Source organism: Tamandua tetradactyla, chromosome 15 (assembly GCF_023851605.1).
Source record: "Tamandua tetradactyla isolate mTamTet1 chromosome 15, mTamTet1.pri, whole genome shotgun sequence".
Lineage (NCBI taxonomy): Eukaryota > Metazoa > Chordata > Mammalia > Pilosa > Myrmecophagidae > Tamandua > Tamandua tetradactyla.
Window position 1 is genome coordinate 54,969,540 of NC_135341.1, and position 20,379 is coordinate 54,989,918.

A 20,379-nucleotide genomic window follows, 5' to 3' on the forward strand; every position below is an offset into this window, starting at 1 on the left:
TGGGGAGCTTCAGATTCCATTTGTCTGGAAATGGTGATGTCTCCTGGGATCATGCCTGTGCGCTTCTGCTAAAAGGATGAATGGGAAAAGTGCTTTGTAAACTCTAAGGTACTTGGCAAATGCCACCTGTAGGAAGAAAATCTCTTTTCTCTGAACTTTGCATCTCCTGAGGACCACTTCTGTGTCACCTAACAACTGGCTTTAATGTGTGCTCTATGTTCTTTTTCCATAGTGCCAAGCCCACAGATCCCAAAGATTATATTCCTGGGCAAGTCCTGCAGCAGCAACTAGTGACATGTATTTGTCTTCTAGGGGCCAACACTCCCTATGCAGCGCAGCCCACTAGCTATGACTATGATGCCCCACTGAGCGAGGCAGGGGACCTCACTGAAAAATACTTTGCTGTGAGAGACGTTATCCAGAAGGTGAGTGCTTCTTTGTATGGGCTGTGGTGGGCTGATCTTGAAACGCGCCTCCCTTGAACTCATGCTGGCTCTGTAGATTATTTTCTTCCTGGTACCTTCATGTTTTAAAGGACAGATGAAGGGAGGCATGAAATAACTTGGATTTGTGCTTGGTGTGCACCTAAGAGTGAGACCATGAGCAGGTTACTCTACTGATCTATTCATTTGTAAGACTGGGATTAGAGCCCCTTGTTGAATTGTAAGGATTAGGGAGAACATATGTAAAACATTCAGTATAGTCCCCAACACATATATGTCCAATAAGTGATAGCCATTACTATTATTTAATAAATACTAAAGGCAAGGAAAAACAGGGTGTCCAGAAAAAAGATCTGGAAATTGTGACGCTCGGTGCAACGGTGAGTTGTCAGCAATGCATCAGTTTTCTATCTGGGGCAAGTAAGCAATTGCCATTTCCTTCTGGTTTGCCACCTGAACTGCTTAGTCTTGCTAACGTCATGACCTTTGAAGCACCTAAAGGGCCCAGGTGGGGTTTCCTGTCTCTGCTGTGGGTTTAAAAACAAAAGCCACAGTTTTTCTGCTCAGTCACCTGAGTTTTGAAGTAAAAAAGACAAAGGTTTTCTACCTATAAATGGTATTTTTTTTATGTCGTAGTCTCTATTGTAAGCACAAACGTTGAACTTAAAATTTGTATTATTTTCCAAACATAGAAAACTATAATCTAGATTTGACTACTCTTAGAATTTTCCCATTTCATCTAAATTTTCACATGTATTTTTAAATGTTGTTTGTTATCTTTTTATTATGAGTTTAATCTCTGCAGAATTTATAGTGATATGTTCCAAGCTCTCTTGTATGTTTGTTCTCTTTCAATGCTTTCTAGTCTATCTTTACTATTTCCTTCCTTTATTTTGTTTTTTTATTCATTTTGTTTTAATTTTTTGTTTTTCTTCCTTCCTTTATTTTGAACTTCATATTTTAACCCAGCGTGTTTTCTTTTCTAATATAAACATTCAAAAGTTATACATTTCCATCAAGCACTGCTTTAGCTGCATCTTATAAATTTTAGCATACAATATTTTGTTATTTATTTGCTTCTGAACATGTCCATGTTCAGAGAAAGAAACAGGTTTTCTCTTTATCTATGAAATGTTTCGAAGTATATTTTTAAATTATCAGACATAAGTATTATTATAGTTATTGATTTCTGGAATATTTGCATTTGGTTAGAGAATGTAGTCTATGTGATACCAACCCCCTTGACATTTGTTGAGCCTAGTCTTAGAGCCTGGCATATGCCAATTCTATGTGTCCTTGAAAAAACTGTATTTTAAGACTGCTGATTGTAATATTCTATATACATGCCCATTAGATTAAGTTTATTGATCGTGCCATTGAAATCTTTGATATCCTTCCAATTTTTTTGTCAGTTGATTCTGTTATTTATTGAAAGACTTGTGTTGATCTATTTCTCCCTGTAATTTTGCCAGTTTTTGAGGCTATGTTATTAAGTACACAAGTTGAAATTTTTATCCTTCAGTAATTATGCAGTAACTCTCTATCCATAACAATGCTTTTTACCTTAGTCATTTTTGTATCATATTAATAGCTTATTTGTATGCTTTTGGCTATTATTTACTTGGTTCCAATGCTTTAAATTCAATTTTCCTATATTCTTTTTTATATCCTATTTAGATGAGGGCTGATGGTAGCTTGTGAAATTAGGGGGAACTGATTGCGTTCAGACTGTATTATGAAAATCAAGTCAATAGTGTTTTCTGATGTGGAGTGTGAAAGAAAGAAAAGAGTCAGGTGTCTGAAGTGTTTGAACTGAGTAACTTGATTGAAAGATGGAGTTACCATTTTTACTGGGGGAAGATCAGGAGCTTAGTTTTGGATATGTTGAGTTTGACTTGTTTAATACACTTCCTAGTGGATATATGGTAAGTAGGCAATTAGATATATGAATTCAGGTTTGAACAAAAGAATAGATTGACAGTTATTTTCTCTCAGCACATGGAAGATGCTATTCCATTCCACTGTCTTCTGGCTTTCATTATTGCTAATGAGAAGTCAGTTGACTCCCAGCCTATCACTCCTTTGAAGGTAATCTGTTTTTCTTCTCTGGCTGCTTTTAAGATTTTCCTTTCATATTTGATGTTCTGTTATTTCTCCACAATGAATCTAAGTGTAAATTTATTTTTATTTATCCAGCTTGGGACCTCTTAAATCTGTGACTTCATCTCTTTTTCTCAAGACCTAAGAAGTTTCAGTCACTATCTGTTCAAATATTTACCTGTGTCCAATTCTCTCTCTTCTTTTTTTAATGGAACTCTGGTTAGACATTTGTTAGACCTTCTGATTCTAGCCTCCATGTCTCTTAACCTCTTTTATGCTTTTCAATTGTTTGTCTTTGTGTGCATTTTGAATGTCTTCAAATCTGTACAATTCTGCTGTTATCTTTAACCATTAATTTCTGAAGTTAAACTTGTTTGTTGAATTGTTAATTTAAATTACATATTTCATTCTGTAAGTTCACATTGTTAGTTCTAATACTGCTTGGTCATTTTAAAAGTTTCTTGTTCTTTACTTATATTTCTTATTTTATTTCTTTAAACATACGAAAACAGCTCTTTTATATATCTGTTTTTGATAACTGTAGTATGCAAAGTCTTTTTGTATCTGATTCTGCTCTCTGTTGTGTCTTTGGACTCTTGCCTATGATGCTTTGTTTCCTTGTCTGATTTATTACTATACGCTCAAATTCTTGGAACAGAGACTCTTAAGAATTCTTTGAGGGTTGGGATGAAGTTGGGTTCTTCCAGACAGGATAGGTGTTTGCTTTTAACAGGCAACAAGGGCCACAAGAATTTTTATTAGATTCTTAGTTTGAAGTTTTTCATCCCACAGAGGTAGTGAGAATTTTGGCTGCAGATAGATGCCAGTGCTAGCTATGGATATTAATTTTCAAGGGGAGTTTATTTTCTTTGCATATTAATTGTCTACTTCTGTGTAACAAATTACCCCAAATTTAGTAGCTTAAAACAATCAACATTTGTTATCTAACACAGTTTCTGAGGGCCAAGAATCTAGTGGAGGCTGCGCTGGATGCTGTGCTTCGTGAAGTTTCCTAAGTTTGCAGTCAAGCTATTGTCCAGGGCTACAGTCTCTCAATATCGGATTAAGACTGAAGGAGCCACTTCTAAATGCACTCATGTGACTGTTGGCAGGAAGCTTCAGTTCCTTGCCATCAGGGTGTCTCCATAAGGCTACTCACAGTGTAGTAAATGATCCATGAGAGGGAGAATGCCTCCAACACAGAAGCTACAGTCTTTTTGTCTGAATTCAGAAGTAACATCCCATAGCTTATGCCATATCATAGTCACTAGAAGCAAATTACTAAGTCTAGCTCACATACTAGGGGAGGGGAATTAAGTTCCACTCCTTGAGGGGAAGAATTTCAAAAAATTTATGGGCATATCTTTAAAACTACTACATCCTGTATACTCAGGGCCAAATTTGAGACAGGCATAGTAAAATTGCAGTTACAGGTAGGGTTTGGTTATGCCACCATCCAAATCAATCAGAAGGCAGGTTCAAGGATGCACAGGTGACTCAGTGTTAAAATGCTCGCCTTCCATGCACCTCCACCACCACCACCACCACCACCCCCCCAAAAAAAGAAAAGGTAGGTTCATTCATTTCATTTTGGTAGGGTTTTTTTGTTTTGGTTTGGTTTGCTTTTAGGGACTGTATCCTTTCTTTTTTTTATTTAATTTCATTTAATTATATAAAATTACAAGGTATCAGTCTCTTTAGATATTTCCTCTATGACTTTTATGATTCCCTAGAGAGATGTCTTCAACTCTCCTGCCTGGAATAAGAGGCTGGCTGCCAGCATTCTTACCAGTTGGGGCAGGCTAGGAATGGGGTAGGTAGTTACCATTTATAGTGTACATGGTCATTTAATTTCCCTATTTTTAATATGGTGTCTGTGCCATCAACTGGGCATGTCAACCTTGAACTCAAAGACTATCTGTTTCCCCATCTCTAGAGAATAAACCCCTAGTCTTCCCAGGAAGGAGAGAACATTTTCTAGAGCAGTGCTTCTCAAACACTAGCAGCATCAGAATCACCTGGGAACTTCATAGAAATGTGAATTCTACTGAATCAGAAACTATGGGGGTAGAGCCCTGCAATCTGTTTTTACAGGAGCTGTGCCGGAGAAATTTACACTTCGGTAGAACTGGCTAGGACAGGATTTTGTGCTTTCGATCTCATTTGAATATCTAATGATCTCCAGTTCCCTTTTTGTCCCTGATCTCTTCTTATCACTGTCTCATCTAAGCCTCCCTTCAAGCTCTGTGCTTTCCCCTTAAAGTATAGGTCATATTATCTCCTACTTCACCAAGAAAATAAAGACTATTGGATAGGCCATGTTAAGTAGCTTGAATTATAGGCAGTGGGGTGCCTTTGAAATATTTTAAGGAACAAAGTGGTATAATTAAATATACATTTCAGAAATGTTATTGTTGGAGACCATAAAAATGTATATGTATTTAGAATGAGTAAAAAAATCACTATAAATTATGAAGTTTAAAAGAGCTGACAAATATCACAATATCATAATCTCTAAAACTAACATTTTATTAACTACACGAAGCATTTCAACCATCCTTCTTTCCCTTCCTTCTTTTAGCCACATGCTGTTTTTTTGTGGGGAGGTTTTTTGGTATTTTTGTTAAGATACCTTCACACACATAAAATCCATCCGAAGTATACAATCAGTGGCTCACAGAATCATCACAGAGTTGTGTAGTCATCTCCAGGAACGTTTTTAGAACACTTGCATCACTCCAGAAAAAGAAATAAAAAGAAAAAAGAAAAAACTTATACATGCCATACCACTTACTCCTCACTCTTACTGACCACTAGTATTGCAATCTGCCCCAATTTTTTTACCTCCTATCCCCCTCCATATTATTTATTTATTATCCGTATTTTTTTGCTCATCTAAAGAAAGCATCAGCCACAAACTTTTCATAATCACACGGTTTAATTATATAATATATAATATAATTATATAATCGTTCTTCAAGAGTCAAGGCTACTGGAATGCGGTTCAACAATTTCAGGTGCTTCCGTCTAGCCACTTCAATACACCATAAACTAAAAAGGGATATTTATATAATGCATAAGAATAACCTCCAGGCTAACCTCTCATCTCTGAAATCTCTCAGCCACTGAAACGTTATTTTGTCTCATTTATCTTCCCCATTTTGATCAAGAAGACTTTCTCAATCCCATGATGCTGCATCCCACCTCATCCCTGGGAGTCATGCCTCATGTTGCCAGGGAAATTTACACCCCTGGAAGTCATGTCCCATGTAGCAGGGAGGGTATGAGTTCACCTGTTGAGTTGGCTTAGAGAGAGAGGCCACATCTGAACAACAAAAGAGGTTCTCTGGGGGTTGACTCTTAGGCATAACTATAAGTAGCCTTAGCTTCTCCTTTGCAGGAATATGTTTCATAGGGGCAAGCCCAAAGATCAAGGGCTCAGCCTATTGAATTGGTTGTCCCCATTGCTTGCGAGAATATCACAATTCACCAGATGGGGAAGTTTAACATTTCCTCCTTTCTCCTCAGTCCCCTGGGGGACTTTGCAAATACTTTTTATCCTCTGCCCAAGTTACTCTGGGAGATATCAGGGCATCATACTAACCTACAGAAACCAACAAGATCTCACACCATGTAATTATGGTGTTCAAGTAAACAGACCATGCAAGTTAAATTAGATAATGCGCTACCAAAAATGTAAATTTTGCACCAAAAAAACATCTCTTCCTTTGGTCTCAGACAGAAGTTGAAGTTTTAAAATATAAACCATATCATCCTTTACCCTGTATTCTGATTTACCTTAGTCCTATCCAGATCAGCTTCATTCATATCTCTAGTTGAAGTCTGATTACTTTTTCAACATTTTTAATAGCTGCTTTTTGGGATAATGCTGATTTTCATTATGCCAGAGCTCTAATTCTGAGTCTCAGAGTCACACAAATACCCGAAATTCCAGGGAACAACCAGGTTATAACAAATAGCTCAGTCACTCAGAATTTAGAAATAACAGTTACAACTTCTGAATATACGTGACAGCTGTAAGAGCTTACAATCTAGGGACCTTTAATAGGCGTCAACCTAAAAACCCATGCTCTGAACTTCACTTCTTCAGGTTTACTGTATGTTATAGTTAGTCCATAGGAGTGAGGCATGATAATATTTGTCTTTTTTGTTTCTGGCATTTTATTCAACATGCAGACCTTAAGATTCATTTACCTACTTGCATGCCTCACAACTTCATTCCCTTTTGTGGCTGCTCAGTTATCCATTGTATGTATACACCACAGTTCCCCCTTCCATTCCTTAGTCGTTGTACTCTTAGGCCACCTCCATCCATTCCAAATCGACACTGCCGCTGTAATCACCAGTGTGCAAATGTCCATTCGGTCCCCATTCTCAGTTCCTCCAGGTGTACAATGGTGTTGTAAGATCCTATGGCAGCCCCACCCCTAGCCTCCTGTAGAACCACCACACTGCCCTCTGGAGGGGCTGCACCACTCTGCATGCTGTTTTATTGTTTCTTCAGATGGCAGCACTCTTTTTCATAGAGAGAATTGAAGTCAATAGTTTTGAAGTTACTTTTATCTTCACTTTTTGTTACTCATATTGTTATATCAATGTTTAGTATTATCACCAAAATTGAGGAAATCTTGAAAGTTCTTTCAACTACTACACGTACACTGTAATTAAAAAAAAAAATTTTCTTGTATGATATAAAATATATACAAAGCAAAGAAAGGAAAGAGCAATAGTTTTCAGAGCACTCTTCAACAAGTAGTTACAGGGAAGATCCCAGAGTTTGTCATGGGCTACCATACGATCATCTCAGACTTTTCCTTCTAGCTGCTCCAGAACGTTGGAGGCTAGAAGAAATAAGATTTTTTGTCATCACAATCGACTTTTTTTTTCTTTTTTGTGAAAAATAACATATATACAAAACAATAAATTTCAAAGCACTGCAAAGCAATTAGTTGTAGAACAGATTTCAGAGTTTGGTATGGGTTGCAGTTCCATAATTTTAGGTTTTTACTTCTAGCTGTTCTAAGATACTGGAGACTAAAAAAAAACCAATATAATGATTCAGCAATCATAAACGTTTGTTAAACCCTACCTTCTCTGTATAACTCTACCATTACCTTTGATCTTTCTCCCACTCTTTAGGAGTATATGGGCTATGACCATTCTAACTTTCTCATATTGGAAGGCGCTATCAATAATATGGGGTAGGGAGATGGAAATGTCTGATGTTCTAGAGAGGCTGGGCCCTCTAGGTTTCAAGACTTATCTGGTCCAGGGACCCATCTGGAGGTTTTTGGTTTCTCGAAAGTTACCCTAGTGCATGGAACCTTTGTAGAATCTTATATATTGCCTGAGGTGTTCTTTAGGATTTGCAGAAACTGTTGTGGTTGTGGTTTGGCAAGTTATGATAGGTAGCAATGTCTAATAGAAACTTGCATACGAGTGACCTCCAGAGTAGCTTCTTGACTCTATTTGAACTCTCTCAGCCACTGATACTTTATTTGTTACACTTCTTTTCCCCGTTTGGTCAGGATGGCATTGTTTATCCCACAGTGCCAGGGCCAAACTCCTCCTTGGGAGATAAACTGTAATATTTGGAAGAAATTTCCACAGACTAGGTATTAACTTCATACTTTCTAACCTTGTTTCTCCCTATAGCCCACATACTTCTGGGGCAGGGTGTCCTGGGGCACGCTCATGTTGCATTATGATGCCAGGTGAGGGTCAGCATGTTCGAATAATCTACTGGCAGTAACTTAACTCCTGGAAGTGAAAGTGAACCATTAATATATGCCACTGTGCCCAAGTTAAATAAATCCGCACCTCATCTGCCCTTCAGTGGGGTCCCAAAGATGGCTATGGCTACTCCTAAGGCTTCTAGCACGTGTGACAGAGGAGAAGCTAGTACAGAGATATGTTTTTAGCCTGTGTGGTTAAAATATCTTACTTTTGCAAATTTTGCAAAAGCATACGCCATGTGATCATACTGCTGAGATCCTTCCCTGTGGGAGTCATTAGAGGCAGAAGATTATTTGGGAGGCTGCTGCAGTAACCCAGGAATAAAATGATAGCAGGAGCAGCTGGTTGTGGAGAGGAAGCAGTACTGGCTGTACTAGCACAGATTCAGGAATCCTCAGTGGAGATTGAGGCTAAAGTCCAGGAACAGGTTTATAATCATACATGGAGAGATGAGAAAGAAGAGCGGTGGGCCAAGCCAGAGACAAACATAGGGGATCCAAACTGTTTGGCAGGTAAGCAGAATAAGATGAACCCTTGAAGGAGACAGAATCCTAGAAATGGATATAATTTAATAACATAATTGATTGCAGCTTAGTATGTGGTCTTTTCCTGCTGCTGCTGCTGCTTTTTTTGTTTGTTTGGTATTTCAGATTTAGAGGAGAGAAATTAATTGCTTTAAAGATTTAATGGGCTGTTTTGAGACTTTGTAGAAGCTTAGTTAGCTGGTTTATAAAATGATATTTAAAATATTTGCTTGCATCTAGGAAAGGAAATGGAATGGTAAACATCCTGTGTATTGCTTTTCCTGCCTCCTTCCTTTACCAAAGACTCAAAAAATGGAATGTATCTCCCCTTTAATCCATTTCAAGAGAACCCTAGATTGTGGTGGACAACACCATTCACTAACTTCAACTCTTGGGGATGATATTTTCTTCAGGCTGCATAAGCCAGTACTCATCAGAGAAGGCCCCAGGCTTTCCTTTGCATATGAATCTTCGAGACATGACAAAACTTATGACATTTGCATTTTCTAAGATTGTCTCTTTGGTGTGGGTAAAACTCAACCAGACATGGTTAACACTTTGACCTCGAGGATAATTAGGGCTGTTGCCCCTCCTCCCTACAGATTCCTAAAGTTATGAGTTTAATTTATTGTTTTCAAATAAATTTAAGACCCATTTTAAGTGTTTTATTCTAGTTCTTCATTGGGATTCATTCAGAGATAGTAGCCCAGCTGTTTTTTTTTTTGGAGACATACTAGATTAATATTCTACAGATATTAATCAAGTGGCAGTTGAGGTAGGACCTTGAAATAAGAGTTTAGCCTGGGATTCTTAGAGTTAGTACTTGGGCCGGGGTAGGGGAGGAGTGGGGGAGTGCAATGATTTTAAATATTTTAAAATCTAATGGATTTTGAATTTAGATCCAGCATCAGTCTACACTGCCTGATTGACTTTCCCTCTGGGCTTTTGGCTAAAGATTCGCTTTGTGGATGTGTTGGATTGAATTGTGTACCTCAGTTGGACATGTTCTTAGTCTTAGTTCACATTCTAGTGGACATGGTTCCATTGTAAATAAGATCTTGCCAAGATGTTACTTCAGTTAAGGTGCAGCCCAGCTGTCAGGTTGGGCTTTAATCTGGATTACTGGAGTCTTCTAAAAGCAAAGTGAAAATCAGACAGCGAGAGAAGCCATGGGAGCAACCAGAAGCTGGAAGTCAAAGGAACGAGGAAGAGAAAAGAGAAGATGCTGCCATGGTGCATTGCCATGTGACAGAAAAGCCATGAACCAACAATGACCTGCAGTCAGTCCCAGAGCACCAATGTTTGGGGAGAAAGTATCACCTGGAGGATCCCTCAATTTTCTACTTCTCCTAGCCTCAAAACCATGAATCAATAAATTAAACCATTGTTTAAGGCAACCCACAGTATGGTATTTGTGTTATCAGCTAGGAAATGAAAACAGGGGGTAAATGTTACCACACAAAGGGCATGGATTCTTCTGCCCAACACACTCGATAACCAATTCCTGAGACACTGGGTTTCAAAGAGAGAAAGAGTTTATTACTACGCATGTGTTAGGAGAGCAGATGGCCTAATGGCCCCAAATCTTGTCTACCTGAACTGCAGTAATTCGGGTAGTTTTATTAGAGAAAAGGTAGGCAGGGTTTAGGATAATGAGCACAGTGGCCCCAGATGATATATTTAGAAGTATTCTGATTATTAAGCCTGTGCAGATTGTGATTACATGCTTAGTCACCAAACATATGAAAGAAAATGACAAAATGAGGTCTAGATGACTTATAGGTTAAAGCCTAAGCTACTGCACATGTCAGGAGAGCCCACTTTGGTTAGAACCAGTCTAGTTCTGGGTGGACCCAGGACCCTTTATTAACATACATTACGGGCTGTTTTTAGCGATTACAAGACTCTAAAGTTGAAAAACTGGATGACTAGGTACTGATGAAGGTTAGCCACAAGGTTTTCACAATCGCGGGGGCAGAAGATAAGGGCTATACAACGATTATCACAGATCAAGACAGCAGGATTACAGTTCAGAGATTTTAGGTATTTCCCAGTCTACTCCACCAGAAAGCAAAAAGGAATATTTATATAGCGAGTCAGTAATCAAAATCATCCCTTAAATCCTGATTTCTCGGTTATATGAACGTAAACTCTCTTGTGAATCCATGGTGCCAGTGGGAACACGGTACTTTTATGTCTAATAATTAAAAATGAGAAAATGAATGTTGTTTAACAAATGGTAAGTAGTGTTTCAAAGCATTAGAGCTCATGGCCTCCCCTCTTGTAACTATGGTCTCTTTATTTCCTATAGATTTGGTTTCTGTAGTCCGTCTTCCAGAGTGATTTCTTTAAAATGCTGGTCTGGACAGGTTGCCTTCCTACATCACCTCACCTTCAGGGAAAAGTCAGTAGTCTTTGGCATCATATGCTGTGTCCTGTATTATGTGGCCTATTTTCCACTAACCTCTTCTTTCAATTCTCACCTTCTTGTATGTTGTTCATTGCCACATTATTTAAAGCAACAAAAACTGGACACAATTCAGCTCCTGACGATAGGAGCTTCGAGACATGACAAAGCTTATGACATTTGCATTTTCTAAGATTGTCTCTTTGGTGTGGGTAAAACTCAACCAGACATGGTTAACACTTTGACCTCGAGGATAATTAGGGCAACACCCTCCTCCCTACAGATTCCTAAAGTTATGAGTTTAATTTATTGTTTTCAAATGAATTTAAGACCCATTTTAAGTGTTTTATTCTAGTTCTTCATTGGGATTCATTCAGAGATAGTAGCCCAGCTGTTTTTTTTGGGAGACATACTAGATTAATATTCTACAGATATTAATCAAGTGGCAGTTGAGGTAGGACCTTGAAATAAGAGTTTAGCCTGGGATTCTTAGAGTTAGTAGTTGGGCCGGGGTAGGGGAGGAGTGGGGGAGTGCAATGATTTTAAATATTTTAAAATCTAAATATAGATAGGAAGGATGGTCAGTTGTTTTAAGTTCTGTTCATAAAATTCTACAAATGGGATGGTTCATACCTCCCGGCCTCTGTACCTACTGTTCCTTCTGCCTTTCTTTATTTATCGCAGTTCCTTCTCTAGGGAATCCTCTTGAATTTGTCTCTTAGGAGAGTTAGCCACATTTTGCTTTCTGCCACCACTTTTTGATATGGAAATCGTTAATACACTACTTCTCATAGTTTGTTAATATAACTTGTTTGCACACATTTCTTACTTTTTGCCGATAGTAAGGATAGGACAAGACACAAACTCTTAAGCGTTTCAAAGAGAGAAAGAGTTTATTATACGTATGTCTTAGGAGAGCAGATGGCCTAATGGCCCAAAATCTGTCTTAATAAGAGTTTGTTAGACGAATGAATGAAAACATTAGAGATCTTGGTGAAGGAAAAGTTGGTTACCATTGAATCTACAGGATTCTTTGGGAAAAGAGCAGCTTCCTATGTTGAATTTGTCCAGCTAAGTATGATAAGAAGCATAATTTGTGATTGGTCTGAAAACTATGATTAAAACACAAATAACTGTGGAGAAATAAAGGTTTAGGAGTATGAATTTTTCGTATATTCTTCTAGTTATTTATTTCCTGAAACATCAGTTAGGTTGGATAGAAGATTAGGATTTTGCTGTATGAAAAACTAGTGTCAGTGAAAACTTAATAAAATCAAAAGGAAAGACAGAAAATTGCAGCAAACGGGATAGGCAGGCAGAAGATTAATATTTATGTCACAGTGAGCCCATACCACTGATAAATATCAAGACCCAAATAGTTAGGCAAATGACATAAACAAACAAGTACAGATATTTGGCACACAGTATTTTAAAGGTCATATGAAATGTTCATTTCCTTTTACCCAATGACAACTAACTTGGGGCTTTATTTTAAACAATCAAAGGATAGTGCTATAGATATGAAGTTGTTCATTGCAACATTATTTACAATAGCAAAAGTTGGACATAATTCCGCTCCTGACAATAGGAAAAATGGTCAATTGTGTAAATTCTGTATATTTGTTTGAAGCACTATGATATGCAATAAATAAAATTGTTAATATTCAGCTATATCAAAAGTGCTTTTGGTAAGTGACATTAGTAAATTGTAAATTTATCTGTTATCTTTCGATTACATGCATTCATAAGAGGAGGGACTGGAGGAAACGAGAAGAGAGACTATTTTGTGGGAATTTTTTTGTGGGGGCTAGTTATGAATGAAGCAACTTTATATTCTGTTACAACTATAAATGAGGCTAAATGGAGCAGTGGAAACTATACTAGATTTGGAGTCAAAATCCTAGCTCCCTCTCTTGCCCCTTTTATAATCTTAAATTCCTCACTCTCCTTATCTCTAAAAAGAGGATATAACAACAGGAGCTTTTATGAACGGTAAATAAGATAAATAAAACTGGTACATAAGCACCTCTTCAAAGTTAGCTGAATGTAGGTTTGAATAAAGGTGTCTATGAATGATTTTTTTCTTTTAATGTGGTAGAAGAGATTACAATTCTTTTTTTTTTAATTCAAATCTCAAAAAGACTCATTTGGTGGAGTAAAAAGGCTATTTGCTGTTAAAGTTTACTTCTGAGTTACAAAGATTATTTCCCATTCCCCTTGGTTTTAGAATTTCCTGTTTTTCTCCAATTCAGTCTTGGTTGCCACAATCAGACAAAGCACAAGGACCTCTTTTCCTTGCATCTGTAGTGGAAACCTTAGAGATTGTAGTTCTTAACTAGAAGAATCTACCTTGAAGTCGGATATGACATGGTTACTACTGTGCAGGTAAATAGAGGACTTCAGGAAACAGGTCATGATGCACTAACCTTCTCATCTGTGGATTTGCATTTTTTGCTTTTATTAGGGATGAAAGGTACTGACAGAGAAGAAGGGATATAGTCTGGGCTTCGGGTCAAGCTGAGAAGAAAGTTCTTGCAACACCTTCCTCTTTCTAGTCTGTCTGAGACCACCACAAAGTCTTTGATCTCAGAGTCATCTATTTTTAAATTATCTTTTAAAACTTTCACAGATTTTAGGTTCACAGAATCTTAGCAGTTCAAATGATTTTCTGGCTCAAGATGGCTGACAGACCACAACTTAATCTCTTTTTACTTCCAAAATCTTACCAAATGGTAAAAAAAGAAAAAAAAGGAGTTAAAAGCAAAACAAAACAACTTGTGAAACCACGAGAGGGAACCTGTCCGTGTATGAGAGATTTCAAAAGATTTCTGGAAAGTAGAAAATAAGTGGAAACGTGGTGACCGAGGAAACAGGAAGAGGAACTCTCAGTCCCCGGGGAGTGTAAGGGGAAGACAGGGCAGACTCTCCAGAGGACAGTATAGTAGATCCACAGGAAGCTAAATATAGGGTCGCCATGTGATTAGGCAATGCTGTTACTAGGAATAGACTCGAAAGAACTGAAAGCAGGGACAAGAATAGACATTTGCACACTGGGGTTTATGGCGACATATTCATGATACCCAATGGATGGAGATGGCCAAAGGGTACATTGACTGAGAAGCAGAGGAGTGAACTGTGGTGTGTACATATGATGGAATGTTATACTGAAATAATGAATGGAATAAAGAAACTGGAAACGAGATCAGGCTTCAGTTAGAGATAAGAATGAAGCCGATCTGGTTGGGACTAAAGTAAATCAGAATACAGGGTAAAGGATGATATTGTCCTACTGTATGAGACCAAAGGAAGAGAACTTTATTTTGTCTAAAATCTAAGTTTTCTGTAGCACACAATCTAACTTAACCTATCTGGCCAGTTTAGTTAAACAGCCTAAACACATGGAACCCTAGAATTGGGAATGAAGTCTTACAATTCTGTATAACTTAATGTAATACCTGGATATTTCCAGAATATGTTGGGCAGATAATTTTAAAAGTATTGGCAAAGTCTCTTGAGAGACTGGAGAAAAAATATAGAACTATCAAACTTTGCACCTGGGAAATCCCTGGTACTCTTTTAACCATTAGGGACTTCCAGTTAATAGGCCAAATCCTATACCTTTGGTCTTGTTTTTATGAAACTTATTTCTGTAGCAGAGAAGCGAAGACTACATATAATTATGTGTCCAAGTTACTTCCAGGAAACCTCTTTGTTGTTCAGGTGTGGCCTCTCTCTCTCAGCCAAATTCTACAAGCAAAATCATTACCGTCCTCCCTGCGTGGGACATGACATCCAGGGGTGAAAGTCTCCCTTGCCACATGGGACATGACTCCCACAGATGAGACTGGCCCTGCTACCATGGGATAGACAAACCCTACCTGACCGAAAAGGGGAAAAGAAATGTAAGAAAATGAGGTATCAGTGGCTAAGAGATTTCATATGGAGTCAAGGGGCTATACTTCTGCAAGTGTCAGCCAGACATTGCTAATTGCCAAGGTATGTCAAGCCCTAACCAACAGTATTCCTGTAAACCCTAAAGAATACCCAGGGTGGCATCTGAGACTCTATAAAAGTTTCATTCGCTAAGTTTATTTCTCAGAAACCTAAAACCTCCAGATAGTTCCTAGGCCAAATAAGTCCTGAAACCCAGAGTTACCAGTATCTCCAAGAGCATCAACCAGTTGCATCCCCCTACCCCATAACATCAACACCACCTTTCAGCATGAAGAAGTTAGAGCAGTCCTTGCCCAAATATCCTTAAAGATTGGGAGAAGGATCAAATGAGAGGGAAGAGTTGTGTCAGAGATGATAGAATTTAACAAATAAGTATGACTACTGAATCATTATTTTGATAATTCTTTTAGTCTCCAGTGTCTTGGAGCAGCTAGAAGGAAATATCTGAAATTGTGGAACTGTAACCCATATCATACCTTGAAATTTGTTCTAAAACAGCTTGTTAAAATGTACTTTGAAATTTATTGCTTTTTTGTACACATGTTATATTTCACAATAATGTATATATATATATATATTATTGTGATTTGGAGGAGCTCCACAGAGAGCTCAGGGAGGAGACTTCAAGGAAGGATGCTATTATTGCCTTGTCTTAAAAAGGATGGACACAAAGGATATTGTCTTAATTGCTAGAACTAAGGTATAAAGGTATAAGGATATTATTATTTCAGTAGAAGAACTGAAAATGATGATAGACCCATGTTGACAGGAAGGGGAGGTATTGGTTGTAGTACAACTGAGCTAATATGTCAGATATTAAAGTGATCAATAATAATGTTTTAAATTGATCAAGCAAGAAATAGCAATATAAGCACATTATTTAGTGACCAGAAGAAGCAAAAATAGAGACAATTAAATCATTTAAAATGGTTTCCTCTGAAGAATAAAACTAAGAGAAAAGTAAGGCGTGAGACTGTTGTTCATTATAACAGACTTTTGTTCTCTTCTTTTTTTAATCATTAGTTTTTATCATTACTTTTAAAAAGGGAAACAAAAAAGAAATGGAAGTTTCTTCAGAAATCATTAATCTCCTCGGAGATACTAATTGGAAAGACTCTTCTAAGACCTGGGACTCACACTCAGGTCTTCTGACTCTAATATATGTAATAAGGTTTCATTTCTATTCTTTTAACCTTTTACCTAAAAATAATTTCAAATTTACAGGAAAGTTTCAAGAATAAGAACTTATTCATATTCAAAAGAATATTCATGGTGTAATGAACACGTGTATTTCCTCACCTGGATATACCCACGTCATCATTTCATTCCATTTGCTTCATCATTTGTGTTCTCCTCACCTCTCTGCTCAGTCTCTGTCTGTCTGTCTGTCTGTATATTTTCTATACCATTGGATGGTTGCATAAATCATGCATACATCACAGCCGTTTACCCCTAAATACTTCATGTTATGTTTCATAAGAATAGCAGTGTTCTCTTTTATAACCACACTAAATCTAACCTTGATATGATACTTGAATCTATCCTAAGATTAATATTTTCATACTTTCGGCTACCTCCCTTCAGTTTTTGTTTTGCCAAATACCTTTTTTCACCCTCTCATTCCCCAGTCTTCCCCTGTTGCCACCCTACAATTGTTTTTTGCTCTTCTGTTTTTTAAGTCTTTTGTCCTATAATTATTTGAATGATTCCTGGTGCTTAAAATGAATACCTGTACCCACACTTAGAATTAAAAATTTACCAGATCCTCTTTTGGAGGAATACCTTTTGCTCCTTTGCCTTTCCAAAAATCACTAGCATTATTAGGTTTGATTCCTTGACCCTCCTTTTGAAAAAATTAATTTCATGAGTATGTTTCTGAAAGTTTAGCAGCCTTTTACTTCTCTCTTTTTTTCCCCACTCTGGTTTATAGTTTGAGAAACTACCAGAAGGTCCTATTCCTCCATCTACACCGAAGTTTGCATATGGAAAAGTTGGTCTGAAAAAGGTAAGGAAAAAATAGCAGAAGAGTTGAAAGTGAGGTAGGAGTGAAGAAGTAGAATTTAGCAGAAGTGAGTGAAAGTGCTGTGCTCAGGAATTGGTTGGTTATTTTTCTGCAAATGTCTTTTCGGAGAGATTGGTGGGGTAGATGATATTTCTGGGAAAATGAGATGAGAGTGAGAGGTTATGTATGCATGTTGACAGAATAAACAAATGGGATATGAGCTGGAGTCAGTAAAGGAGTTTGAAAGCATTCTTAGATCATTCAGATCATTTTGGCTCGATTATCAGTTGTCAGAAGTAACGCAAGGAGCCTTCCAGGAACAACAGTCCACTTTTGGTGAGGCTCATTGTAAGTGACCTTTTCTAAAGGGGGTTCCCAAAAGCCAGAGGCATTTTGATAGGTCTCTGCCCTAAATTTTGCACTCTCTTTATCTTACAATCATGTCTTAATGTTTTTGGTCTGTAGTTTATATGATAAATGGGACTTCAGGGGGGGAAAGTTAAAAATTAATCATGAATAGTAATTCAGGGCATCTTATTCTAGGAACAGAGAAAAAGAAGAGCGATTTTATTTAATTAGTCAAAAGTGACGTAAGCCTATGTCGATTTGTTTTGACCATCAGTATCTTCAGGTTTTCCCCTTATAATCCCTAACTCCTACACATTTTAACTAACAAGAAAAACTTGAACAGTTATATATTTCTTAAGAACCTTGGTGTCCTAAAATAGCATCATAAGTTTTTATCTTGAAGCAAAATACCAAACACAGTTGTGTAATTTTTCCATCCGTGAAACCCTTTGATATTAAGGTTGCTTGAGTTCTTGTAACATTTTCCACTTAGTGTCAGACACATGTGCTACATTCTACAAAGTATGTGGTCTCTTTGCCTGATAGGAATCTTCCTTTAGGTTAATCAAACTTTAATCACACTCGTAAAGAGAGCACCTTCTACGTATTCTTTGCTAGTACTACTTAAGGAAAAGGGTTTTCTTTGCTTAGATGAATAGGAGTTTTATTTTTATGTAACAGAAAATAATTGCAAATATTTAAAACAATAATATTGCTAAAACAAAGCTGACTTAGTACCAAAAGTATGTTAGTCTACCAGGAAAAAGTAAATCAGGTGAACAGAAATGGCTTTCATTGTTAAATAAATGTATACAATTTAAGATAACAAATCAGCTTATAACAATTAAATTTGTATACATCAGTTATACAGAATAAAATCTTTTTTACCCTGATTGGAATTCTTTTAATTGTCCAAACGGGAAAATATGCCTGTTTTCCAACAAGCTGACTTGTTGGCGTTGTGGGGTTTTTTTTCCCCTCAATACTCCATGTCAGCAAGGTAACCATGGAAAATATTCATAAAATTCCTAACCATTATCATGCTGTAGAAAGCCCTGGGTTTGCAGGTACCAAAGGTAACTGCAAATCCTCACCCTTCCTTTACCCAAGTTAACTTCTCTGAGCCTCTGTTGCCTCCTCTGTATTAAAGGATTAAAGGAAGTAGTGTGTGCCAAACTCTCCATCTCATCTGGAGTATGGTAGGCACCTAATGATTGGCAACTATTGTTGTTGTTTTTGCATCATAACAAGCATCCTGGGTTGCAAAAATACACAACCCTTTGCATGGAATATAATAAGCATTTATTGAGTAACTACTATGTGCTGGATATTGGGTATGTGTCAGTACAGACCTTGCCCTCAAGGAGCTGACAGTCTGACAAGGAAAGAAAAGGTAAACAACTGATAAGTGATAAAGGCATGGAAAATATGCCACGACCAGGTTCAGAGGAGCCTAGCTAGAGGTACTTCACTCAGGATGTTGGAGAAGGCTTTCCAGAGGAGAGAGCCTCTGAGACTTGCTTTTTATACATTTTAAGAACCTATTATGTCTCTTGCTTGGGGTTAAGTTTCTGAACAGTTATGTTTGAAACGCTTTTTAAGATTACCCATATTTATATTTTTCATCAAGAGTTGAGGAGTGGATGGAGGGGAAACAATATTGAATAGAATTTGAACAAGGTAGGTTTTTGGGAGGAGAGGGGAGTGGTCGAATCTGCTAATATCCTTGATAACTTGGAAAGCACTGTTACCTCTACTGTGATGACCAGTGAAGGTGAGAGTGAGTGAATGCTGCTTTTGTTTCTTTTCAGTTAAACACAGTGGAGGAGGCGCTAGACATCCTTTGTCCATCTGGGCCCATAAAAAGCCTTTATCCTTTGACATTTGTCCAGGTGAAGCAGGTATGCCTTCAAATGCAATGCTGCACCTTTTTCTCACTGGCAAAAATGTTTCTTTCTGCCCTGACTTTCGGTGCCTGTTCTGAGTGCAGACACCAAAATGGTAAGCAGATGAATCAAAGCGCAGGCAAATTAAGCATGAGTTTCCAGACTCTGGTTAGCTTTAAGTACTGCATGGTGAGCTAATCTCTCCTGTATTTTTCTCCCATTTCGTATTATAACTCAAATAAGAGGTGACTCAACTTACTTCAACATTGTTCTCACAAGTTATAAGTTAAGTGCATTGACTGGTCTAATTAATCTTTATTACTTGGTATCAGTGGAAAAACTTTATTTTAATACCCAAAAAAGTCAATCTAATTATTTGTCTCTCCTTAGTTAGCCCAGAAGTATAAGGACTATATTCTTGATATTTTGGGTTCTTGGAGATTCTTTTTCATACTTTTGAAAAAAAATAGCACTTTATTTTTTTTAATCTCTAGACCCTGCTGCATCTTTTTTTTTTTTTCCCCATGGGCAAGCACTGGAAAATGAACTTGGGTCTCTGGCATGGCAGGAGAGAACTCTGCCTGCTGAGCCACCATAGCCCACTCTGCTGCATCTTTCTTTTAAATGTTTTTTCCTGATATTTTATGTTAGAAAACTTCAAATCTAAAAAAGGGGCAGGAATAGTACAATGAATACCTGTGTGCTCTTCACCTAGCTCTACTAGTTAACATTTACGACACTTGCTTCATCTTCTTCCCTCTGTATGTGTGTGTCTGTGTAGTTGGCTGCTTTTTTTTAACCATTTGATTTAGTTGCCAACATCATGACACTTCATAGTGTAGCATAAATTGCCTTAGAAGGACATTGTCCTACATAACTTAATCAATGATCCCACTCAGGAAATTTAATATTAGTACAATCCGATTATTTAATGTGCATTCTATATTCAGATGTCCCT

The 20,379-nt window shown here is 37.4% G+C and overlaps 1 protein-coding gene across 3 annotated transcripts in view; it reads left to right on the forward strand.

Moving 5' to 3' along the window:
- The window catches only part of GLB1 (galactosidase beta 1), a 106,894-nt gene that overhangs the window by 58,944 nt on the left and 27,571 nt on the right, over positions 1-20,379 (forward strand). For all 3 annotated transcript variants that reach the window (XM_077129894.1, XM_077129896.1, XM_077129895.1), the window contains exons 10-12: positions 313-425; positions 17,116-17,190; positions 19,347-19,436. In XM_077129894.1, the coding sequence (XP_076986009.1) occupies positions 313-425; positions 17,116-17,190; positions 19,347-19,436 (278 nt within the window). The remainder of the gene's footprint in view (positions 1-312; positions 426-17,115; positions 17,191-19,346; positions 19,437-20,379) is intronic.